Source organism: Petaurus breviceps, unplaced genomic scaffold, assembly GCF_028583685.1.
Source record: "Petaurus breviceps papuanus isolate PSGF00001 unplaced genomic scaffold, PetGlider_PUasm1.0 90849, whole genome shotgun sequence".
Lineage (NCBI taxonomy): Eukaryota > Metazoa > Chordata > Mammalia > Diprotodontia > Petauridae > Petaurus > Petaurus breviceps.
The window spans coordinates 13,614,105-13,640,956 of NW_027187361.1; the positions used below are offsets into that span (position 1 = coordinate 13,614,105).

At 38.7% G+C, this 26,852-nt stretch overlaps 1 protein-coding gene across 1 annotated transcript in view; it reads right to left on the reverse strand.

Annotated features, from left to right (window-relative positions):
• Positions 1 to 3,754: 3,754 nt before the first annotated feature.
• Positions 3,755 to 26,852, reverse strand: part of ASMT (acetylserotonin O-methyltransferase) — a 68,470-nt gene continuing 45,372 nt past the window's right edge. The window contains exons 4-8 of the mRNA XM_069072885.1: positions 26,358 to 26,426; positions 24,704 to 24,822; positions 16,920 to 17,060; positions 10,202 to 10,324; positions 3,755 to 7,426 (exon numbers count right to left, since the gene is read on the reverse strand). Coding sequence (XP_068928986.1) covers positions 7,215 to 7,426; positions 10,202 to 10,324; positions 16,920 to 17,060; positions 24,704 to 24,822; positions 26,358 to 26,426 — 664 coding nt within the window. The 3' untranslated portion in view covers positions 3,755 to 7,214. The remainder of the gene's footprint in view (positions 7,427 to 10,201; positions 10,325 to 16,919; positions 17,061 to 24,703; positions 24,823 to 26,357; positions 26,427 to 26,852) is intronic.

A 26,852-nucleotide genomic window follows, 5' to 3' on the forward strand; every position in this document is an offset into this window, starting at 1 on the left:
TTGCTTGGCTTTCTACTGATCCCTGTGAGAGTAGGAAATAAAATCACATCTTGTGCATTCAAGTTCTATGTCAGATTTCATGGTCACTGGGGATGATGCCCAGTTTTAAAGAACATGTTGCTTTGGAATAAATAAGGTCATACTCAGTAAAAGCAGAAAAGGTTGCCTCTGAAATACAATCATATGACTCACACTGACATGAGATTTTGTAAAAAATCTACTTTTTCCTATCTCAGTTGGAGAGAGGAATGCACAATCTCATTGTTTCTACTTATCCTTCAAATACTTAGAAGGTAACAAAATGACATTAGAAACCTCTTAACAATGGTAGCTTTGTTCTGGTAGATTATTCTGTAATGGTAATATATTAGCTGATGTTAATATTGTCTTCTTTCTTTCTTTCCATCCTCAGTGTTTACACATCATATTCCTATACCAGAAGCCAAAAGACATCCTATAGGACTCTGGGATTTATGTATGCTTAAAATATACTCATTACACTCAGTTGAATTGACTTGAACCTCAGTCTACTCAGTTGAATTGACTTGAACCTCAGTCTTCTGACTATAAACCCAGTACTCAGAGATAGATGATACAAGTATTATACCATCAATTCATGGATGAGAAAGAGATTAAGAGAAGTTAAAGGACATTGAATTCTCACTTAATAAGTGACAGAGCCAGCCCTCAAATCCACATATGGTAATTCCAAGTTCATTGTTCATTCTACTAAAATAGAATCTCTCTCAAGGGCAGAGACTCCAAAGTCTTGCATTTGTTTTATAAATCTTTTTGAGAACAATGGACTCTCAGTAAAAGTTCTTGTTAATTTACACAGAAGTATTATCCTAGTGTTAATCATTACCACCAAGGGCATAAAGAAAAATATGAAAAGTCAAAAAAAGTCAAAAAAAACTCAAAAGAAGGTACTATATAGAAATCTTAGTTATGGATCTTTTCATCTATTTACCTAAGTGTCTGCTACTTGGATAGCACCTGCCATACTACCTGTGTTCAAACTTCATTTATATGATGGCTAAAATTGCTCACACTTTCCTCTGACTTGGAATTTGATATCTTGCTAGTTATACAACTAATAAAATATAGTTAAACTCTACAGGTATCAGGCCAACCCCCTTTTTTGTATCCGAATATGATTTTATCTGCATGAAGAGCCCAAGCTTGTCTTTACTATCTAGTTAAACTATGAACATAGTCTTCCCAGGCACTGAGGTAGTATAGAGAAGAGTAGGCCTTCCAGATTTTGAGGGAAAATGTTTGTACTTCTGTTTGTAACAACAATGCTACTTGAGCTGCTGTGGGGGTATAAGACCAATAACAACAGTACACAGGAGGGTGCTAGCAAAGGTTCTTTGATCTGCTTTTCTAAAGGAAAGCACCTCAAAAGGGGTCAACAATCTTACTTTAATCAAACATATATGCCATTTACTTAGTGCAGGGGAGAAAGTCAGCACCCAAAAAGAAAAGTAAGTCAGCAAAAATACAAACAGAAATTACAAGCAGAAATAATAACATAAAGACCAACAGACAGGGCTTCTAACCATCTGACCAAATAATACATACATCACAGATCAATCAATAGAGCCAACTGTCTGACCATTACATACATACATAGTTACCAGAGAGAGAAGCACCAAAATCTGGGTTTTCAAAGCTGGGGGGCTCCTCAAAGGCTATCCAGAGTCTAATCTGGCCACATCACACAAACACTCTCCCAATAAGTGAGCCCCAAAGCAAAATGCTATCCTCAGAGTATATATACTCTTCTTCAGGGTCAGAGGGCATTATAAACCGCATGACCCATTGCCTAATTACACAGTAACAAAAGATATGGGCCTTCTTGGAAAAACAAGTCTCCCCTAATCAAGTTTCTCTTGTTGGGCTCTACATGAGGCCTATTAATGGGCAGGGAAGATCTTCAACTCCCATTAACATTACGCTGTTCTTTCTACATCTTCTCACTAAATATTCCTTTATAAAAGCTAATTGGTTCTAATCATTGGTGATTGACATTAGAAAGAATTCAACCAAATGGAAACTAAATACAATAGCATTAGAAAAGATACCCCCCTCAACTCTTGGGGATATCCCTAGAACCCGGAGGAGAGATATAGCTAGCCTTGCTATGGGAAACCTGACTCATCCATATGAATGGGAGTTAAGATGAGGATCTTCAGAACTTATAGGAGCTACATTTAAAAACTTCAAGGATCCATGATTACATCATTGTGAAGAGACCCCCTTCACCTTAATAGAAAGAGTTTATAAATTGCAGCAGGTAAAAATCATCATCATCAACCTGCTAGTGATAATCTTATATAAATTTATATAGGCTGGTCCCCAAACTTGAGACACCCCTGGCCCCATTCCTCAAATACTTTTGTCAAAAAATTTGTGTTTCATTGGCATAGCTTTTGAAAAAGCTGAGGTCATTTTCATATTCAATCCAACACAACAAATCTTAAGTGCCTACTACTATATTCAAATTCTTCTGCCTGACTGTGAAGATAAACAGACAAAAATAAAATAAGCTCTGCTTTCAAAGAATTTACATTCTTGAGGGGTAGGTACAACATATACAGAAACAAAAACAAGGCAAGATGAAGAGGTGAAGACCAAGGAGGGCAAGGGGGAAGATGGTGTGTGCTTAGGAAAGACTCTCAGCAGAAGCTAAGCCTTGATGGAAGGTAGGTTCCTAAGGGGAAGGAAGAGAGAAGGGAGAGCACTCCAGGCGTGGGGGATGGGTTTTACAAAACTCCAGAGATGGACGGTGGAATGTTGAGTTGAAATATTGAGTACATAAAGGGGAATACTGAAGTGGGTAAATGCTACCTATAGTGAAAGAAATCTAAAAAGCTGAGAGCTTTGGGGCAGCTAGGTGGCACAGTGAATAGAGCACTGGCCCTGGAGTCAGGAGGACCTGAGTTCCAATCTGGGCTCAGACACTTAATACTTACTAGCCATGTGACCTTCGGCAAGTCACTTAACCCCAACTGCTTTGCCCTCCCCCCTAAAAAAAACAAAAACAAAACAAAAAGTGGAAAGCTTTAAATGCTAAACTGGAGAACTTGCATTGTGCTCTAGAGATGATAAGAAGCTATTGAAGACTTTTGAGCAGGAAAACAACATCAGTATATAGTGAATTCTGGGTCATTTTTTAAAAAAATACATTTGCATTTAATGTGAGTTACATTTATCAAGTATTATATAGCCTATGTGTAACATCCTTTTTCCTATTATTAAATAGGGCTTATTCACATCCACTGAGATCATAAATTCAATTCCTTATTTAAAGAGTGATGAAAATAAGAATAAAACTATACCTGTCTAGGACACAAGAATTTCCAAATAGGGAGAGAAGAAAAGGGACCTATTCATACTTATGAATCCATGTCCTAAGGACTTTTCTATTCCTTCAACCTCAGGGCTATGTGGCCCATGGGTCGTCAATTTTTAAAAAGTCTATTTGATCAGCAAATCAAAATGTACATATTTATTTAGTGGTTATAAAGTACAAATTCACTTGTATTCCTATCCACCCTGCCATGCAGTCTTTGAGTTCATGTTTTATAGTCTGGGCTCTCAAACTCAGGGGCAGATAAAACTATATAGTAGGCACAATTTGATTTGGGCATACATCTTATTGTGAGGCAGTTTGATATAGTAGATCTAGGGAAAGGTGGGAAGACGATGAATGGGTTTGCTTCTGATATAAACTGACTGTATGACCAGGGGCAAGTTATTTAACCTCTCTCTATCTCTCAGAGGACAGTCTCTCAGACATCAATGAATGCACTGATAAAATCACTAGTTCATACCAAAAACAAAAACCAAACAATTCTTCTCCATAGTATTTCACAGCAGGCACTTACTTAAAGGGAATTGGTTTCCAATCCAGGAAGACTTGAGTTTAAGTCATTAATTCAAGTGGTTAGTGGTTTTCTCTTTTGTTTTTTTTTTAAACCCTTATCTTATTTTGGCTTCCAAATAGTTATCTCAATTAGGAAGAATGTGTGTTGACTAGAAGTTAACTGAGAATAGGATCTGTTTGACAGAATTCTAACTATAAATGAATAAATAATCATTCTGGGTTACAAATAAAGCTTCTTTGTGTTTGGATTTCATGACTCAATTTTGCCAACGCATGATCTCATCTTTATGAATTTATAAAAATTGAATTTTAAGGCTGAGGTCTAAATTATGGAATATGAAATATTTTCTTTTTAAGAAAAACCAAAGTCTGTGCATTTTCTTTAATTTAATTTTTATTTTTCAATTCCAAGTTCTCTACCTTTTCTCCCACCCTTGGGAAGGCAAGAAATATGATACTTTTTATACATATAAAGTCATGAAAAATATATTTCCACATTAGCCATATCTCCTTCCTCCCCCCCCCCCCAAAAAAAAAGCAATGAATATTAGGAAAGGGGAAAAAATATACTTCAGTCTACACTCTCTGATCACCAGTTCTCTATCTGGAGCTTGAGGGCAATTTACATCATGTGTCCTTCAGAATTGTAATGGATCATTGTACTGAGTGGAGTTACTAAGTCCTTCACAGTTGATTATCTTTACAATATTGCTGTTACTGTATAAATTTGTCCTCCTGGTATGACTCACTTCCCTTCACATCAATTCATACAAATATTCCCAGGGATTTTTTTTTTCTTTTCTGGAAACTGTCCTTTTCATTATTTCTTACCACATATTATTTCATCACATTCATATACCATAATTTGTTTGGCCATTCCCTAACTGATAGACATTACCCTTAATTTTCAACTCTTTGCCACCATAGAAAGAGCTAAAATAAATATTCTTGTACATATAGATTCTTTTCCTTTTCTTTAATCTCATTGGGATATAGACATAGAAGATTAGTGAAGATTATTTCATTTTTTGTATTCATAACATGAATGCTCAAAGGATGAACATTTTTCTAGTTTTTTTGACATAGTTCCAAATTATTTTCCAGAATGGTTGGATAAATTTACAACTCTACCAATAATGCATTAGTGTCCCAATTTTTCCACATCTCCTCCAACATTTGTCAGTTTCCTTTTCTGTAATCTTACTGAATCTGATGGGTGTGATGTGGTACCTTAGAGTTGTTTTAATTTCTATTATCAATAGTGATTTAGAGCATTTTTCCTTGTGACTATTGATAGCTTTGATTTCTTCCTCTGAAAATTACCTGTTCATATCCCTTGACTACTTATCAATTGGCAAATGGCTTCTGTTTCTTATAAATATGGCTGATTTCTCTATATATTTGAGAAATGAGACCGTTACCAGAGAAACTTGCTACAAAATTTTCCTCCAGTTTCCTGATTTTCCTCTGATTTTGGCTGCGTTGGTTTTGTTTGTGCAAAACATTTTTAACTTTACATAATAAAAAGTATCCATTTTACCTCCTACATTATTTTAATACTTATTTAAACTCTAAACTGAATGAAAAGTTGTCTGACATCTTCCTTAAATACATATCATTTCTAACTCTGAAGGACTTATGATAAAAAAAAAAATGTTATACATCCCAGAAAAAGAAATGATGGTGACTGCATACAGATTGAAGCATATTTTTTCCTTTATTTTTCTCATTTTATTTTTTTTGCTTATGTTTTCTTTTGCATGACTGTTATGGATATGTTTTGCATGGGTACACATGTGTAACCTGTGTTGAACTGTTTGCCTTCTCAATGAAGGGGAGGTGGGGAGGAAGCAAGGGAGAGAATTTGGAACTCAAAGTTTTATAAATGAATGTTAAAAATTGTTTTTACATGTAACTGGGGAAAATAAATAAATTAAAAAAAATTTAAAAGCAGGACAATTTGGTGACTGCTGCAAAAGTCAGCATATATATCTTTTGTTTGGGGTTTAACAATCAATAAAAGGAATTGAAACATGGAAAAAAAATGTCACTTCCCTTTCTTCCACTGTTAAACTTATTAGCTTTTCAAACATATTTTCTAATGTTTATTTTAGAATTGTGAGGTACGTTGGACCTGATATTTCTTATCATTCTCTAAGTCAATGGTTATGCTAAGCAAATTACTTTTAGACTACAAATTCCTTGAGAGTGAAGATTATTTCATTTTTTGAATTCATAACACGAATGCTTTGTACAGTGCCTGGTAGATAGCACATTTTAAAAATATTTATTGTTTCCTACTCTTCCATTCCTAACTAGGTGGAGCAGGAGAGAGATTGCTGAATTTGGAGTGACAAGGACAACAGTTCAAATCTTACCTTGGCCACTTACTAGCTATGTGACCTTGGGCAAGTCACTTAATCTCTCTCAGCCTCTGTTTCTTCATCATTAAAATAAGGAGGCTAGATGTCATGGCTACAAGTTCATATTTGTAGATTAAGTTGTCACCTCACTGTTTCTCCCACTGGGACTTCTTCATTCCAATTGCCTATCCCTGACCTCTGTGTAAAAGACACAGCAAGAAACAGATATATACACATACAGCATATCTTCTGTTGTAAGACTTTCTTGGAAATATACCTTAATTTTCTTTTTCTTGGTGCAAGTAGGATTAAAGAAAAAGAATCCCTAGCATTTATAATTTTCCTTTATAAAATAAGCTAAGATTGTTTCACAAATGAGAGACCCACAAAAAATGTTAAGTAAAAGGATAGGAGAAAGGGATAAAAGAGTGAAGGACCAGATTCCCAATTTTCAAAGCTATCTAAAAAGGTAATGGACTGCCTCAGGAGATAATGGGTTTCCCCTCAGTTGAGGTCTTAGGTAAAGATGAAATTACTTCTCTGATCTACTGTACAAAGGAGCCTTATTCAGGTATGCATTGGGCTTGGTAGCCTCTGAGACCTTTCAACTCTAGGATTCTGTTAATCGCTTTTTCTATGATATCTTCAAATCTCCTTTTATTAGCACATCTAGGTGGGAAGTGAAGGAGGGATAGATAAGAATGAATAGCTGCCTATCAAAAATGGTGCATCCATTCTTCAGGCAAGGATTGGCCTAGATGACATCTACCTTCCCTTCCAATTCTGAGAATCTATTATATGAGAATATTATATTATCTTCTCTCCCTTTGGAGGGAAGAACTGGGTTCCTATAATGTTCTGCCATCATTCACTAAGCAGGTTGTAGGTTATATTGTATGTTCACAAAGACTAATCAAATTATTTCATATACTTAATGACAGCTGTGGGATAATAAATAATTACTTCCTAGCTAAAATAGTATCATAGATTTTTCCAGTTTTCTTGAACTGAAAATCTTGAAAACCGGCCTGAGTGAAAATCTTTTGGTATTCTGTTGGAGTTCTCTCCTTTCCTTCAGCCTGTACCAGCATGTTCAGAGAATAGAGCTGGCTTGTCAAAGGCCCCCTCTTATCTTCATCCAAAAGGGTTTCAACCACTAAAACACCACAGCCTAGGGAGAAACAAAGTAAGTGTTAGCTGGGCCAGACCAGAAGCAAAAGCCTGAAACAGGCTTCTGCCTCATTGTCTCTTGCTGTTTGCCCTTCCCATCAGTGGGCCCAGTTTGGGGGCTGGCCATAGGAAATACACAGGACCTGTTTTCAGCTGAGCATGGAGATCAGTCCCTCCCATATTCCAAGTCTGGATGCAGGGAAGATGCCAAGCTCCTTTCGGCACAAAAATAAAGCAATGAACATATAGCACTTGCAGGACCTTAGCTCCACTTTCATTCAACAGCACAGCCAGGGTATATTGCCCAGAGTAATCAGTCTGTCTAGAGACATGTCTGCTTCCAAATCAGCTCTAGGCCAGCATGTTTTGGTTTTCCTCACAGTAACATGTCAACCAAGCATATGCCAATTAGTCCATGAAGATCAGCATACATAGTAGTTCAACCCTAGTGCCATTATATACTAGGATGTCTATTTCTGGTTCTATCTCTAATTTTCCAATTTTCAACCTCTGCTTTGGACCTCGGAGTGATGAAGACAAAGTGCTATCTCTTCCTTGTGCTTTAGATTTGCATTAAGGGTCTTGGAAATTTTAATTCATGGAGGTATCAAGGAGGAAGTGGACAAATGGAGAACTTTGAACTACAAAATCTGAGTTCAAATCCTGATTCTACAACTTACATATGTGACATTAGACAAGTCACTTAACTTCTTTCTCTCTAAGTCTTACTTTCTTCATCCAAAAAAATAAAAGGCAGGGAAAGACTAACCTCTGTAGCAGTCCTCCCCCAAAAGACCTCTCCTCTCTTTTATCTTTCCTTGGCCTCATGGACCAGGAGCTTCTTCCTCCTCTTCCTCCTCCTCCTCTTCCTCCTCCTCTTCCCTCTAATGCTACAATTAAGCTGGTGGATCTCAAGAGCTCTGAGAGTCAATGAGCTAAGCCATTTGGGTGTCTGCATTGAGTCTGCTATTAATGTGATGAGCTCCCTGGGTTGGGGAGAGGAAACTACCAGCCTGCCCAAGGAGGTGAAACTGAACCAATAGAAATAGATCAGGTCAGCACTAATCAATAGTAGGATCAGACCCTTCAGTAACTCCTGCATTCCCAGATATGAAGACCCAGACTTAAAAAAAAAAATTAACTATAAAGAACACATGAAGGCACTATCTGCAGCCAGAGAAAGAATTGATAAATAGAAGTATGTAGGGGCGGCCAGGTAGCACAGCAAGTAAGAGCACTGGCTCCAGTGTCAGGATGACCTGGGGATCGAATCCAGGCTCAGACACTTAGCACCCACCCAGAAACACCTGGCTGTGTAACCTTGAGCAAGTTACTTAACCCCAATTACTTAGGGGAGGCCAGGTGGCTCGGCGAGTGGCTCCAGTGTCAGGATGACCTGGGGATCAAATCCGGGCTCAGATACTTAGCACCACACCCAGAAACAATTGGCCATGTAACCCTGAGCAAGTTACTTAACCCCGATTGCTTTAAATAAATTTTTTTAATTAAAAAAAATAGATGTATAGAATAATTTACCATAAATAAATATATGTGTATCTACCTATTTGTGTCTAATGGAAGCCATCTCTAGGGTAGGGGGAGAAGAAAAAAAAAGAAAAAGAAATTTATATGATAATGTTGTTGTATCTTTGAAAGGAATAGCAAGTTGTATATAGTAGATTTATAGCTTCGTGTGCCATCATCTTTTTATTGTACTATGTTATGGAAATGCTTATTTTATTACCTACATTTTTTAAAAGTCACTGGAGAGAAGAAAAGTATGTATGGAGAAATACAAACTTTTTAGTCACTTGACCTTATTTAAAATTAGAGATAAAAACAGCAGCAGGACCATAGCAGTGCTGTTAGACTGAGAAACTGTTTGTAGGGATAAGGGTATTTCCATTACAAACAAAAAACAAACAACCCAACAACTTTTAATGCTTTGCTCTACTTGGATTACAAACATTGTGATTTGTCTAAGATCATTGTTGTTATTGTCCTTGAAAACCAGGATTTGAACTCAGATCAGATTCCAAAATCATTGTTCTTTCCAGTATTCCCACAACATGAGGAAGCTGATGCTAACAGAGGCTAAGTGCCTTGCCCAGGGTCATAGAACTAGTAAATGTCAGAGGCTATATCTTAACCCATGTTTCCTGCCTATAGATTCCAAAGCTATTTTTTAGTACACTGTACAGAATATAAGGGGCAACTAGGTGGCACAATGGATACAGCCCAGGGCCTAGAGTCAGGAAGAACCTTCTTCATGAGTTCAAATCCAGCCTCAGACACTAGTTACATGACCCTGGGCAAGTCACTTAACCCTGGTTGCCTCTGTTTTCTCATTTGTAAAAGGAGCTGGAGAAGGAAATGGCAAACCACTCCAGTATCTTTGCCAAAAAAACCTTAAATGGGGTCACAAAGAGTTGGAAATGACTGAACAACAAAAACATGGTCTGTTCTAAAATCTAAATCTATAATTCTTTTAGGAGGCAACTAAGTGGATTGATAAATAGAGCACTGGACCTGGAGTCATGTGAGTTCAAATCCCACCTTAGGCACTTACTAGCTGTGTGTGCCTGAGTGATTCAATCCGTGTTTGTCTTAATACATGGGAGAAGGAAATTGCAGCATCTTTGCCAAGAAAACCCCATAGACAATATGGTCCACAGGGTCATGAAAAGTTGGACACAATAGAATGATTAGACAAAGACAATAGCAAAATATAAATGTGTCTTAGTTCACCATACTGAAAGCAAACAAACACACATACCTGGTTTACAAGCTTGGTGGATGTTTGTTAGCAATTGTATGCATTTATCATCTGCCCAATCATGGAGAATCCTAGCCAAAATATACAGATCAGCTTCAGGAATGGGATCTCTGAAAAAGTCCCCTGAAATATAAAAGTGAATGGCCTGAGATAATCCAGCAATTCAATTCCATTTGGACATACCTGAACTATGTCAAAGAATCCCACGTTAGAGCAACTGTAAGGACACATGGGAAGTAAAACCCTTTGTTCAGCTGCCTCTGCTGAGGCAGAGTCAAAACCCTCAATAAATACATTTGAAAACACTGAAAAATAATAAGTCTATTGGCAGTGTGAAGGTCAGAGATCTAACTAAGAGTTTTTGTGCCTTGAGCAAAGAGGAGGCAGTTTGGGGTGGGAAGAGAGAGATCACTTGGAGTTCTGCCACTCAGGAGGAGAAAGAGTGCCAAATGACCCCATCAGAGTTTTACTTTGCTCAAGGACTAGCTACTGCTAAGGAGGCAGAGGAGACAGTGTACCCTGAGACAAAGCCACTTAGCTGGGGAAAGGGGGTGGTGGAACTTGGTGGTAAGGACTTTTGAGCTAGAAGGGACTCTAGAGACATTTAATCCAACCCCCTAATTTTATGTGTGAGGAACCTAAAGCACTAAGAGATTAAGCAATGTTCTTCATTGTTTTCAGCCCAGTACCCTGTCTACTAGACCATGTCCCGGGCTGCTTTCCAATGTCTGCTTAAGCACCAGCTCAGATTCTGGAAGCAATGTGCTTCCTGGTGTCCTTAAATGAAAGGATTCATTTGAAAATTCTTAAATTAGATGAAATAAAATCTGATGATAATAAATAATGCAAATTCCAAGGGTGGTAATTTAGTACAACTTTGACAGCATTTGAACACACAAAATTGTGAAAATATAAATATACCTACACACCCAAATTCCTTGTATAAGTAAATACTGACATCATATGTTAGAGGGGCTTGGGAAAGACATTCAGACACATAAAAACTGGATCTATGTTCATGTAATCCCCTATACCTAAAATGTCAATCCTTCCCTTCCTTTAGAAATACCACCAAGTCTTCTACCAAGCCTTCCCTAACTATTTCACCCCATCCCTCTAGTAGGTAAAAATTTTATCTCCATCCTCAAATTTCTCCCAGTGCTTTTGATAGATTTTTCTTTACATTGATCTGACTCCCTCTTTGTTTTCCTTTTCTTAATGTAGGAGGAAACCCCCTCCCCCATGGGAGGTGAAAAAAAAGTTCTTTTATCTCAGCCTTTGGAGATCTAGTCATAACTTATATTCTGAGGTTCCCAGAAAAAAAGATAATCAAAGAATAGGGACAAGATAAATCAAATATATATGATTTTTTGGAGTCCACAATATGGAACCTGATGCATATAAACCCAGAGTTTGGGGTTATGGTTGACAATTTGTAATCCTAGAAGTCACTTAAACAATGTTTTTTGAATTGAATTAAATTACAGCTCTCCTTCCCAAATTTTGCCTTCTTAATCTCACAGTTGCTAGAAATCTTTTGTTTTCTACCTTGCAAGTACGATTCCTCCTATGGCTGAGTAATTCTCCTTCTCTTTATGACTGATTATAATCAAAAAGTGTGATTGGGAAGGTAAGCCAAGATGGCAGAGTTCAGGCAGTAACACAGATGAACTCTCCCAACAAATGTCCCTCCAAACAGCTTTAAAATAATACCTCATATCAAATTCTGGAATGGCAGAGTCAAGAAAAGGTCAGGGTGAGACATTCTTTCTAGCCCAACAACTCAGCAGGTCAGCAATAGATGTCTGACATCAGGGTGGGAGTTGGCCAGGAGCACAGCCCAGGCAGTGGTAACATCAACAACAGGTCTCAGAGGCATCTGTGACATCCACAGCTCCAGTTTTAGGAGGTCTCAGCCCAGAGACAGTAAAGGGATTAGACAACAGGTCAGAAAGTAATTACCCAGGACCCTTCGTTGGGTGCAGGACCCTGTTGCATTACCCATACATAGGTCCAGGTCACAGCTAAAGGTAAAAAAGCATGCTATTGCTTGTGGCTGCAAAGAAGCACAGTTTGAGGACAGAGAAGAGGACATGTGATCACTCGTAAGGGAGCAGGGGTCGTGGACTCAGTTTCAAGACAGAACGGAGCACCAGAACTTGTGGCTACAGGGACCTGGTCATTATTCCAGGACTAAGAGGAGTGTTAGCATTTGTAACCACAGGAAAGTAAGATCCCTTCGTAGGTAAAGGCCAGAGCACAGGTAAATAGAGAGGTGATGGAACCTCTCCTTGGATCATATCACCTTGGAAGCACCAAAAACTTACAAAACCTCAGAAATAGCTCAGAAAATAACAGCACAAAAAACCTGAAGCTTTGGACAGTTCCCCCTCAGCCCTCTGAGCAGAGCCCAACTTTAGAACTGAGCAAACAATAACAAAAAAAAAAGAATCTGACCATAAAAAGCTACTGTGGTGACAGGGAAGCTCAAGACACAAGCTCAGAAGACATCAATATCCAAACAGCTGCAAGCAAAGCCTCAAAGGGAAAAAAATGTGAGTTGGACACAAGTCTAATAAGAATTCCTGGAAGAGCTTAAAAGTGATTTTTAAAATTAAATAAGAGTCATATAGAGAATTATGGAAAAGAAATGCATGATACAAGAAAATTATGAAGAGAGTTGACACCTTAAAAGACACCAAAAAAATCTGAAGAAAATAACACCTTAAATAATAAATTGGCCAAATGGAAAAAGAGGTACAAAATCTCATTGAAGAAAATAATTTCTTACAAATTAGAATTGGGCAAGTGAAAGCTAATAACTGCATGAAAAATCAAGAAACAATAAAAGAAAACCAAAAAAATGAAAAAAATAGAAGAAAGTGTGAATTATCTCATCAGAAAAAAATAAATGCCCTGGAAAATAGATTGAGGAGAAATAATTTAAGAATTATTATACTACCTGAAGCCATGATCAAAAAAGAGCCAAGACATCATATTTCATGAAATTATTAAGGAAAAATGCCATGATATCCAAGAACCAGAAGATAAAATAGAAATTGAAAGAATCCACTGATCATTTCCTGAAAAAGATTACAAAATGAAAACGTCCAAGAATGTTATAGACAAATTCTAGGGCTCCCAGGTCAATAAGAAACTATTGCAAACAACCAGAAAGGAATGATTCAAGTATCATGGATTCAGTCACAATCACACAATATTTAGCAGCTTCTACCTTAAAAGATCAGGGGTCTTGGAATATGATATTCTAAAAGATAAACTAGGATTACAACCAACAATAACCTGTCCACTTAAACTGAGTATAATCCTGGGGGGTGGGGGGAAGTGTGAATAAATATTTTATGAAATAGAGGATTTTCGAGCATTTCTAATAAAAAGACCAGATCTAAGTAGAAAACTTGTCATTCAAACATAAGAGTCAAGAAAAGAATAGAAAAATAAACAGGGAAGAGGAATCATAGGGAATTTTATCACTATTAGGGTAGTTACAGGAAGTATACATAGATAGAGGGCGTGGGTACGAGTTCATTACGATGAGTTAATATACAAAAAAAAAAAAAAACGGTGAGAAAGAAGAATACACCAGGAGAAGAGGGAAGGGAGAAAAATAATAGGGAAAATTATCTCACATAAAAGAGGAATGCCGTGGGATTGCTATGTGGCTCAGTGAATAAAGCACCGGCCCTGGAGTCAGGAGGACCCAAGTTCAAATCTGTCCTCAGACACTTGACACAAAAACTAGCCATGTGACCTTGGGCAAGTCACTTAACCCCAATTAGGCTCCAAAAAGCAAAAAAAAAAAAAAAAAGACCCATGCAAGGGAGAGTTCCAACAGCAGAGGAGAGAATTGGGAATGAGCAATGCTTAAACCTCACTTTCATCAGAATTGGTTCAAAGAGAGGATAATATACATACTCAGTTTAGTATAGAAATCTATCTTACCCAAAAGGGAAGTAAGAGGGGAAAGAGTTTTTTTTTTTGGGGGGGGGGGTTGTTGGTGAATGAAAGGAGGATAGATAAATGGAGGGAGGGAGTGGTCAGAAGTAAAACATACTTTTGAGGAGGGATAGGAGAGAGAAAGAGGGGGGGGAGAAAGAGACACACAGAGAGAGGGAGACAGACAGAAGAGAGGAGGGGAGAAGAGAGAGAGAGACAGAGAGAGGAAGAGAGAAGAAAATACACAGTACTCATAACTGGGAATGTGAATGGGTTGAATTTATCTGCAAAATCAAAGCAGATAGCAGAATGAATTAAAAACCAGAATCCAAATACAGCAGTACATTGTTTACAAGAAACACACTTGAAACAGAGAGACATACAACACAGTATAAAAATAAGGAGCTGGAACAGAATCTGTTATGCTTCAACTGAGGTTAAAAAAGAAAGCAGAGATACTAGTCAAGATCTCCAACAAAGCAAATGCAAAAACAGATCTAATTAAAAGTGATGAGAAAGAAAACTACATTTTGCTAAAAAGGTACCATAGACAATGAAGTAAGCTTAATATTAAACATATATGCACCAAATGTCATAGCATCCACATCTCTGGGGATACATAAAGAGGAACTTAAATCCTAACTTCTAAATGTAGGCAAAGATGTATGTACTTTGTGCATACCTACTAGACAACCACTGGCCATCAGACCCTTGGTAAATTATTGAAGCCCTCTGTTCTTAGAAATACTTTTATGAACATACATAAAATAGGATATTCATAAGATCTAGCACTGGAAGAGATCTTGGAAATCAATTAGTCCTTCTCTTTTTACAGGTGAGGAAACTGAGGTCCATAGTGGGTGAGGCACTTGCCTATGTTTACACAAGAAATAAATAGCAGCAGGGAGACTAGGTGGCGCCTGGAGTCAGGAGGACCTGAGTTCAAATCCAGCCTCAGACACTTAACACTTACTAGCCATGTGACCTTGGGCAAGTCACTTAACCCCAAATGCCCTGCCTTCCTCTCTCCAAAAAGCAAAACCAAACAAATAAATAAATAGCAGCAAAAGGAACGCAAATCTAGTCCATCTGATTCTAAATCCAATGGTCTTTTCACTGTACCATGTTTCCCATTTCCTCATCTATAAAATAGGCTACTATTAGGAAAGTATTTTTGGAAATCTCAAACTATCATATAAATATAAGTTATTATTATTTGTATTTGTCCCTTGAGGTATAATTTCAAAACTGAAAAGCCAGAATCTGATCATTAAATGATAAGGGGAAGTTTTCATTCAATTTCCACTTATGCTTTCAGCTTGATCTTCTAGTACAAAATAATGAAAAATACTTCTTAGCCCTGCTTGTAACCATGCCATCATTTCCCCCCTAATTTCCCATTCAATCTAGTCCCATATATTTGTTTCATTTTGTGATATTATAGTCATGAGGGAAAACAACATAAAATTAATTATAAAGCAACAATATAGATTTTTTTAAAGATTATATAAATCCTGTAGACTTTCTGAATGTCACTTAGATTCTGAGCAATCGATGTGTGGTTCTTTCGCCTGCCACCTGGCTTCATGGACCCCCTGGAATCTTTACAGGCGGTGCTTACCTAAGGCTCAGAAAACAAACAACTTCTATGTGAAAGTACAATTGTTTGAAGTGTTTTGCAGGTCAATTTAATCCAACAAGTACTTAGTAACCTCTTATGATATGCAAGACACTGTGCCCAGGTGCTGGGAATAGAAAGACAAAGGTCAAAATAGTCCTTTCCTGAAAGGACTTATAGTCTATCCAGGGAATCACGATATTCTCCAGTTCTGGTTAAGTCTTTTCTCAAAAGGTTCTATAGAGGACTGTGTGGTGGTATCTTACTGCATACTTGGGAAGGTTCTAAATGCCAATAGTCCACTACAGGGAAACATGGAACATACAAGATGGTACAGGAAACCAGTTTTATTAAGGGCATAAAATATGAAGGTCAGAAACAGGTGAGGTCTGCTGGATACCTGGGGCCTCAGAGAGAATGAGCCATCCCCTCCCAGTAAAATCTGTTGGGCTTTTATAGGGTTCTTATGTGGGTCCATCAAAAACAGGCTTTGGGGGAAAGGAGTGAGGAGCCTGTCCCTGGGAACTGCTGCTAATTCATGATAGGACAGACAGGGGAGAGTGGAGAAGGAATGGACAGCTCCTGGAGTGGAATGGAAGATTTCATCCAGCTACCATCACTACTGACATTCAAACTGGAAAAGGGGATTTGAGCCATTACTGTTGATTTTACTGTGACAGGATGACTCAATGCACAGTGAAGCTTCTCCAGAGTTTCTTCCTTTATCAGGGTAGGGAGGGTATTATTGGGGTCATTACAGGTGGAGAAGAAGAAGCAAAACCTTTTCAAATACATCAAGAAAAACCAAATCTTAATGGCTCCCTATTTCCTCTAGGATAAAATACAAAACCTTCAAAAAGAGACAGCCTTGATTTAAGGTTAACAGTGGTGACTCTATAGTCAGAGGACCTGGGTTGGCTTCCCATCTATGCAACTATTTAATTGTGTGATGAATTTTACTTTGCCTCTTGGGCTTCGGTTTCCTTTTCTGTAACAGAAAGAGCTTAGACAAATGATGAAAATGTTCACTTCCAGACCTAAATCCTATGGTCATCTATTGCTTCAAATATATTTTACTAAGAAAAAATAAAAAGCTTATCCCTTAAACAATATCTGTCTTTCCTTGTGGACATCCAGACCTACCTATGTGGAAACTGATGCGAGGTTCCTCTAGGAATGGAAAATGCTTCCTTGCCACGTGTGCCACCTCTTCCTTTTCCAATATTGTCACTTGGCATTCAGGATATGTGGTGATACACTCCTTGGCTAGGGCTCCAGAACAACCTCAAAAACAAAAATAGAGGAAGAATCTCAGCCAAAGATGGGTGGGGTCATACCAGTTGCACAGACATCACTAATCAGTCAACTTCAGGGGCCCTTTGTTCAGGATACTCATTGTCCAAGATTTTCATCTTCCTGTTGCTAACTGCTTTTTTGTAGTCATTTAATTTTTCTCTAGGTCCAGGATTCAGAAAATGTCCCTTTCTCCATGTACTTCCTGGGCACCACCCCATCCCTGCCTAATGATATCTTTCCCCTGCTTCAAGGTCTTCCCCAGATACCACCTTGTAGAATTATGGATTTAGAGCAAGAAAAGACCTCAGAGATAATGTAGTTCAACTCTACTTTTTTTTTCAGATGAGGAAACTGAGGCCTGGAAAGATCAAGTGACTTACTCAACACCACATAGGTAGTACCCATTGGAGTTGGAATTCAAACCCAGATATCCTTCCTATGTGGCACACTTCTCCCATGATGCCCGCAGTGATCTCCAAAACTAGAATTAAGTCCTCCCCACTTGCATTTCTCAGGCTATTCTGCTTGTACACCACTCCACCTCACTTCCTACACAATCATTTTCTGACTTGTAATACAGTTATATGTCTCATTCCATCTACTAGGTTTTAAACTCAAGGATGGAAGCATATTTTATGTGTTTTATTTTTTTATCTTTGAGCTGCCATAATCTAATACAGTACCTTGTATGTAATAGGTGCTTAAGAACGTTTGTCAAATTTTTTAATTGAATTGATTCAACTCATTTTCCTACTTTGCAACACAATCTCTGACTTGATCTTTTCTTCTGTTCTGTGTCATGGTTTTTACTGCATGCTCAGAAGACAAAAACTCATACAGCACAAAGCACCTTACTCAAAAGAAACCTCTGAAATCGGCAGTGCAAGTAGGATTATGCCCATTTTACAGATTAGGAAAGAAAGACTCAGTGAGCATAAATGAAGTGCCCACATTCACAAAGCTAGTTAAGCACTAAGAACTGGGGTTCATAACAAGCTCTCCTTAATGCTTGTCAAACTGGTTCACTTTCCAACCTTTATCTTACATCTCTTAAGTTCTATAGAAGGTGCTGGGAATAGAAGGACAAAGGACAAAAGAATTCTCTGTGCCATACTGCCCCCACTCCCTCCCCAATCAGGTTCTAAGGAGAAGCCAGAGAATCAGATTCTAAGGCCCCACACTATTTGGCCCAAAGATACAAACAGTGATAAATCCTAGTTGAAAGCTCTTCAAATTTAGGTTAATGAGGTGGAGCACTGAGGAGCTGAGCAAGGAGCCCTACTGTGCTTTATTTTAAAAATGAACAAAAGCCCTCTGATAGTTGCCATGCCATAGACTCTTCCCTTCTGGCTGCTGGTACTACAAAGGCTCCAAAGACCACTTCTATCATAACCTTTCAACCCTAGTCTTAATGCTGCTCAGTAGAGTTCCTGGACAGTATCTCATGCCTTCAGACTATGATAGCACCATAGGATTTAGTTGGAAGGAATATCAGAGCTCAGCAAGTCCAAAACCCTCATTTTACAATTGAGAGATTTCCAGCTATTTGCCCAAGGCTACTTAGACCATTATGCCTTGACTCTTTGCTGACCCTTCTGTCTGTCTTCACAGGAATACATCCATCAGGTGTAGCAAACCACAATTTTCTTGTCTCTGGGGCTCAAATGCTCATGAACCAAGCCTGAAACCTCGAGATGGCAAAACTCATGTGGCATAAATGACTAATGTAATAATCTGTAACTGCCATGTCTCCACTATATGTTTCTACTGATTATGCCATCATCTTACCTCTGATTGGAGTTTAAATTCCTTAAAGCTAAAGGACACATCTACCCATTTTTTTAGAAAAAAAATTAATATTTTTTTGTTTATATATCACCTACATTTTCCACTATATTCCTCCTTTCACCCCACCTAGATAGCCATCCCTTATATTAAAGAATAAAAAAGAGTGGGGGAGGGAGGAAAGTTTAGCAAAGTTAATCAATAAATCAAAAATATTTGATGCAGTTAGAAAAGAAATGAAGGAATATATTTTCATCTCTGTTCTTTGGGAACAAGCTTGGTTGTGATACAGATACAGCATTCAGTTTTTATTCTTTTGTTGTCTGTTGTTCTTTCTGTTTCTATTGTGATGTCACTGTGCATGTTGTTTTCATGGTTCTGCATACTTCATATTGTTACTGCTGTTTGCCTTACACCATCTCAGTAAATGTTTTTTCTATGAAATAACTGTATATGGGAAGTCTATTCAAGGTAAATATATTGGTGGAAGGTCATGTAGACCCACAGAGTACCTTGAACTTGAGTGTAGTTATCCACTGAGTGATCCAGCCTTTGAATGTGAGTTTAGGGCAATGTAACCCTGCAGTGCAAATATTATCATAACATAGAGTAAATACATGGCAAATTTAGGAAGATGGAGGATGCCATATATTGGCATTATTATATTGTTTTGCCCTCTTCAGTTTCCTGTAGCATCCCTTCTGGGTTATCTCCTCCTCCACTCATGCTCACTCACAGGCTAGGTCTTTATAGAACCAATACAATATTCACAGCACCAACGGCAACTGGAAATATGCCAGCATAGTTCTCAATTGCAAAATATATCAGACTCTCCATATAAAAGATAGAAGCAAAACATTTATTCACCAGAAAATTGAATCCCAAAACCAGAAAGCTGAATCTATCATAGTAGCAAAGAAGTTAATGTACCATAACACAACAGAGAGCCACACCATCCTTTAGCCTTCCCACAAACCAACACTCACAAGCCTAGCTGTCTCCCTGGGTTCATCCTCTCCTCCCTCCAGCTCCAACTGCTCTGACTCCCAGCTTCCTGTGGGCTCTGCTCCACCCTTCCAAAAACTCCTCCCACCACAGGCTCCATGCAATTAAATTCAGCCTATTAGGAGACAGGGAAAATCTTTGAAGCAGGGAAGTTCTTCAAATTCCTATTACCATTACAGTCTTCTGGGAGATAAGTAGATTTTAGGTACAGTGAGGACCCACAAAGTTCAAGGTACTCTCTTGGTCAACACTCCTAATACTACTTCTTATGAGTCAACAATTGGTGTTTCACCCTAAATTACTTAGCCAGTAGAGAGAATTAGTCCAAAACAAAAGAATTTGCTGAGTTGGTATAGCATAAACAATAGCAACAAATTACCCCCCCCCCATGAACCTACAGTCAAGTTCTCCCGCAACTGCATACAGCATCAATGAGAAGAGGGAGACTCCAGCAGATACAGCCTTCCCACCTGCACCTTCTTTTCACCTTTTCCTGGCTGTCAAGACCCCATTCAGGGTGACCTGGCAATGAGAGCAACATAGCTATCCATACCACTTGGATGAGTTATGAGTCCACATCTGGGTGACTAGGAATCTTTCTGATGACAAGGAAAACGAAAATGTCTAACAATCTGCTGACCTTTCACTATGCCTTCCAGCTTTTCTAGGTCATCTGACCTGCTAATTCTGGTTGCTGGATGGGATCTCTAAATTTACCCACCCCCCTTGCAGCTGAATTCTTTTATATGTTTGGTTTGCCCCAGAGTGTCACCTCCTTGAGGGCAGGGACTATATTGCTTTATTCTGTTACTAATAGAAAGCTCGGTACATAGTAAGTGTTTCATAAATGCCTTTTTATTCATTCATTCATTCATTCATTCAGAGAGTATCTTATTTGAAAGGCACACACTTAAGGAAGATGGCCAAGGCAATTTACTGCTTCACCCCCATGGGACCCTAATGCCCCTTCTCCTCTAGGGGTGCTGTCCCTCTCATGAGCAGCTCATACAGCCGGGTTACCTGGGGCTGTTCCTCTCTGAAGAAGAAATTCCAAAGGCCAGGTCTAACACTATCTCAAGATACAAGCTTCTTCCAGCCTTATGCCTTGACTAACAGGGCCTGCTCTCTGATGGATGTAATGACTCCGTCCAATGAGAGAGTAGATTCATAATGTTTTATGAACAGAAATCCCCTCTTCATGATACCCCCTCACCCAGTCAAGGGATAATTTCTTCTCAAGGCCGGGTTTTTTCTCCATAGATGGTTTTCTGCTACCGGAGGTCACATTTCCTCAGAACTCTTTTCTGCCTAGAAGTATGTCTTGATTTTTAAAGGTCTTCCAAGGGTGTAGCCATTCTTAAGCAACCTAATCATTCCATCCAGCCTGATTGAAAAACTTCTTCACACTTCATAAAGTGTAAAACCTTTTCCTGCACTTTGTTTAAGGCCTAAGCCATTCATTATCTCCTTCCCTGATCCTTAACATTCTGTAATTTCATCAGCTAGACTGGCAGGAAAGGAACTGGTTGAGGGTCTCCTGATAGACCCTCCCCTACCGCCTCTTTCCCATTCCCTTTCTATTGAGTATTTTGCTCTGAGAGTTCTTAAGCTCAGGCTGCTTCTTGTTATTGCTGTTGTTGCTGTTGTTGTTAATGTTGCTGCTGTTGCTGTCGTTGTGGTTGTTGTTAATGTTGCTGTTGTTGCGTTTGTTGTGTGTCCATTTTGGAAGAGGACCATGGCATCAGAGAGGTGACGCCATGACTTGCGAGTGAATTGGATTGGAGTGAAGGAAGGTTATGCAAAGTCACCAATCTCACTTTTTCCTCCAGAGCCATCCAGGTCCAGGGCAAGACACAGATCAGTACTAATGAAGATCGAGCCCTTCGGGCTACTTAGCATGCAAATGAAAGAGCCCTTTGCTCGCTGTATCTGCTAAGGATTATTGACAGTCAGAGTAAGTGGCCCTCTGCTAGCACAGCTGCTTTTTCACCTGGCTTGTTTCTGAATGGATACTTCTTTTTTGAGCAGTAAACATGCAGTTTTAGAACTTACATACTACCGTGTTTCCCCGATAATAAGACACTGTCTTATTATTTTTTTTGGAAAGAAAAACACCAGAGGGCTTATTTTCAGGGGAGGGCTTCTGTTGTCCTGCCTCAGCTCTCCTCCGCGGCACTGCTCTCAATGGCACCAGCAAGCAAATCACTGGGGAAGAACAGGATGACGGCTCACTGCTGCAGCTCTGATTGGATGCAGCTCGGAGCGTGGCGTGCGTTTCACGGGGGATGGGGGGGGGGACGGTGCACACAGAGGGTACCATAATGCAGGGGATCACCTTCACTACAGTAGCAATCTCAATAGGGCTTATTTTCGGGGGAGGGCTTATTTTAGAGGACTCTTACACAGTAAGGGGAGGGCTTATTTTCGGGATAGGTCTTATTATCGGGGAAACACGGTAGGAAGACTATACCAGTGGTTTTGAAAACAGATTCAACAGTATATTTCCCTGTGGTCCTCAACCATTTTTTGTATTTGTTTACTATCATCTCTATACCAGTCACTCCTAAATCTAGATACCCAGCCCTAGTCTCCAGAAAGCAAATCGTCTACTGGACATTTCAAACTAGATGTTGAGCCCAATTGAGCCCCCCGCCCAAGTTCTCCCCTCTTCCAAGTTAACATAGTTCTGTTGTCACCATTATTTCCAATACTGAAGGTTCATAATCTCAATAATAACCTGTGCTGATTTTCCTTCATGCCACACATCCATTCATTCATCAAATCTTGTGAGTTCTACCTTCATAACATCTCCTGCATGCAGACCCTTCTGTTCACCCGCACTGTTACCTCATCACCTCTCCCTAGATCACTGCAGCAGCCTCCTAATTGGCCACCTTGCCTCAAGCTGGCCCCAGTCCAATCCATTGCTGCCAAAGTAATTTTCCTGAAGCACAGATCTGACTCAACCAATTCCAGTGGCTTCCCATTGCCTATGGGATAAAATATAAACTCCTGTTTAGCCTTTAAAACCCAAAATATCTTCACTCTAAACTATTTTTCATCCTCATGGGACATTACTCTTCTTAATGTACTCTGCAATCCAGCCAAATTGACCTTCTCTCTGTTCCTCACTCACTAGCCTTCATCCCCTATCTCTGTGCCTTTACATTAGCTGTCTTCCATTCCTATGGAATGCATTCTCTCCTTACCTCTTCCTCATAGATTCCCCCTCTTCCTTTAAGAAACAGTTTAGGAGGGGGGCAGCTAGGTGGCACAATGAATAGAGCATCAGCCGAGGAATCAAGAGGATCTGAGTTCAAATCTAACTTCAAAGACATGACATGTACTAACTATGTGACTTTGGGCAAGTCACTTAACCCCAATTGCCTTGTCTTATCCCTCAAAAAAAAAAAAAAAGAAACCATTTAAGCACCACCTTGTAGCATAAAGTCTTTCCTGATCCCCATGACTGCTAAAATTCTCTCTCCCAAACTACCTTGCATTTAACTAATTTATATTTATTTCTGTTGTATGTAAAATACATATACATATACTTGTATGTGTTTTATATGTACTTTTCTCTCACATTAAAATGTGAGCTCCTCAGAATGAGAGATTGTTTCATTCTTTGCACTTATGTCCCCAGCACCTGGCATATCATCAGAGCTTAGTATATAGCACCATTAGCTAGGAGATGCAGTGGATAGAGCACTAGACTCATCTTCCTGAGTTCAAATCCAGCCTCAGACATTTACTAGCTGTGTGGTCCTGGGTAAGTCACTTAACCCTGTTTGCCTCAGTTTCTTCATCTGTAAAACGAATGGGAGAAGGAAATGGCAAACCACTCTAGTGTCTTTGCCAAGAAAACCCCAAAGGGTGGGACACAATTGAAAAATAACTGCACAACAACAGCGAATGCTATTTGTTTGATCAATTCATTTACTTAACTTACATGAGGGTAGAAGATTGACAGTGAGAGACAGCAGAACATTAGAATGCTAACTTCTTAAAGTGGGTACTCTACTACCTTAAGATATCTCAACAAAATCTTTCCTTCTACTTTATCAAAGGAAATCTTCCACAGAGAAATGTGGTGGGCTACCGATGAGTCTCTCTAGGAAAGGCTCCTTGGATCATAAAATCTTGAATACTGCCTCAGTCCTTGAGGCAAACTATTAAAGGAGTATGAAGTTCAGACGTGGAAGGGGCCTCAGGCATCATGTGGTCTAATCTAGCCATTTTACAGATGAAAAGACTGATGCTAAGAAGCAACTGCAGCCACTTAGAGTTAGGACTGAAACATAAGTCTCCAGACTCCAGATTCGGGTCACTTAACACTATGCACTACCCTACCCTATCTAAAATTCCTAATAAACAAGCCAACAAAGTAGAGGGAATGTTCGGGGCTCAGGAATTTAGAAAGGATTGTCTTTTTGAAGGCCTCAAACTAGAAGGAACTTACCTTTTCTTGGAAGCAGCTGGTCATGCAGTGGATAGAATGTTGGGGCTGGAGTCAGAAAGATCTGAGTTCCAATCCAGCTTTAGGCACTCACTAGCTGTGTGACCCTAGACAAGTCCCTTGACCTCTGTTCATCTCAGTTTCCTCAACTATAAGATGGGAATAACTATAGCACCTGTTTCATTGGGTTGCTGTGAGATACCCTTCACACAGTGTTTAGCACATAGTAGGAATTATATAGATGCTTATTCCCTTCCTAGAGTTATAGCATGATTCTAATCCTCATGTATGATTTTTATCCATCCCCCATGAAAGTCTTTGGTTCTCAGAACTCATCTGAAGTGAATTTGAAGCAATTCTTAATTCTTCAGCTAATACTTACCACCAAGATCACAAATGAGAGGGAAAGAGGAAAGATCAAATGCAGTAACCACATCTCTGCCATTAATACTCCAAATCTCATGTAGGCCATGCATGAATTTTACCAGCTCTTCCTCCGACCTAGCAGTTGAAATAATATTTATGTCACATGCTATATCAAGAGACAGCATGAAGACAGAGAGCCAGCCTTGGAGTCAGAATGACCTGGGTCTCCCCTCTAACAACACTGTCTATAGTATTCACTCACTTCATCTCTCAGCGTCCCCTCCCAACAAAGAGAATGCTCCTTTTCAGGAGTGTCATGGACCAAACTTATAAAATCATATGAGAAGGAAAAGAACAAAACAACTAAATTAAATACTCTATATATCACCGTGAAAAGTGATTAAAGGCAATCCCTATCTAATGTACTTTTAAAAAATGGGATATCAGTAATGAATTGGATTTTGCCTAGGTTAGAAAACAAACCTTAATCTTTTTTTATAATTCATTTTTAGTCTTATTAGATCTTATGATCCAATAAGCCTTCTGTAACTTTCTCCTGATGAGTTTTACATAATGAAACTCATTTATTACCATTGAAGAGGGCTTATTTCCATTTCATCAAATGACTAAAATACTTTCATAGAAGTTTAATTTCAAAGCATTATTCAAACACTGATGACAAATGCATACACCAAGAGAAAGGGAAAAATTCTATGGTTTCTTCAGCCCCCAAATAAGATATTGAGTGTCTCAGTTGTTTACTTAGATTTTAGACTGTGTCTGTATCCTCAAAGTGAAGTGATTAGGGCTTTAATTGGAGTTGATATTCATGTTGAGATGACTCAGGACACAAATATGATTTGAGATGGTCAGTGAGAAATGATTCATTTGGACTCCTACTCTATTCCAATTAGCATTAATCAGTTTCATACTTTACATTGATCATATAGGGATAATTAGATGATAGGTTATTACGTAGGCCTTTATAATAGGCCTCAAACTTCAATGTTATATGCCTTACTTGTTTACCAGTTATGATACTCACTTACACAACCATAAAAATGCTGACAAAGATATCTCCATCCACTTTGCTCAAATTCCATGTACAAGCCTAGCATGGGTAAGATGCCTTGATTTTTTGGAAAGTCCTCCAGCTTATTTTTATACTTCTGAACCACTCTCTCTTGTCCAACATGGGCAGGTTATGACCACTTAAGCAGTGGAGATACCCTGTGCTTCACCCAACCTGTGACACCCCCAGCTGACATATCATTCTTTGGATGATACTTCATTTTTTGCCCTCAAGACCCAGGTCTATAAACCAATGAGATTCTGTGTTTTACCATGCCTCTTTTGCATATTTGAGTATCAAGTCCTAACAAGGTTCTGGGGACCAGAACTATCTCAGATAGTGAGAAAAATCTGAGGTCCCCTTAATTGGAGGGAACCATGGACCCTTTAATAAAATGCCATTGGCTCAGAGCTCTGCCTCTTTTATTGTACATCGGATAATTTTAAACTTCACAGGTCTGAATTAGATAGTTAACTATTAGCATTGCTAATATTATTTGAATAATCACAAGTCTCTGCTTCACTTTGTGTTTTTATTCCTACTTATTCCCTCCTACAGTAATTATAAACAGAACAGAATATCAGAGTGCTCATTTTACCTGTAGATAGCTTCAAAAAGATCATCTGATGGAATACCAAATGTCCTCATATATTGATTTCTTCCTTCCCTGAGGGAGAAAAAGCTATTATTACTTATGTGTACTTACTGAGCATCATCAGCATATTACTAGATGTTCCAGAGTCCTGAGTACATATAAACCCTTTCTTAATGAGCTCATAAATACACATGCCCAACTGTAGACTCCCTCAACAAGCACTGTTCTCCAAGTGGAGCCAAAGAAGATACTCAGTAAGAGGCCACTAAAAAAGGGGGGGGTTGAAAAACATTCTTAAAAGCAATCTTGAGGAAACATAGGATGGATGGAAGATGGGAGGCTCCTCTCCATTACTGTCATGAATATCTTTGGCAGGTATACTTCTGGTTTAACCCATCATGTAATATTTTGTTTAGTTTAGTTTTTTTGTTTTTGTTTTTTTGTTTTCTTTAATAATTTGTTTGTTTACTTTGAGTTTACAAGAGCCAGGAGAAATTT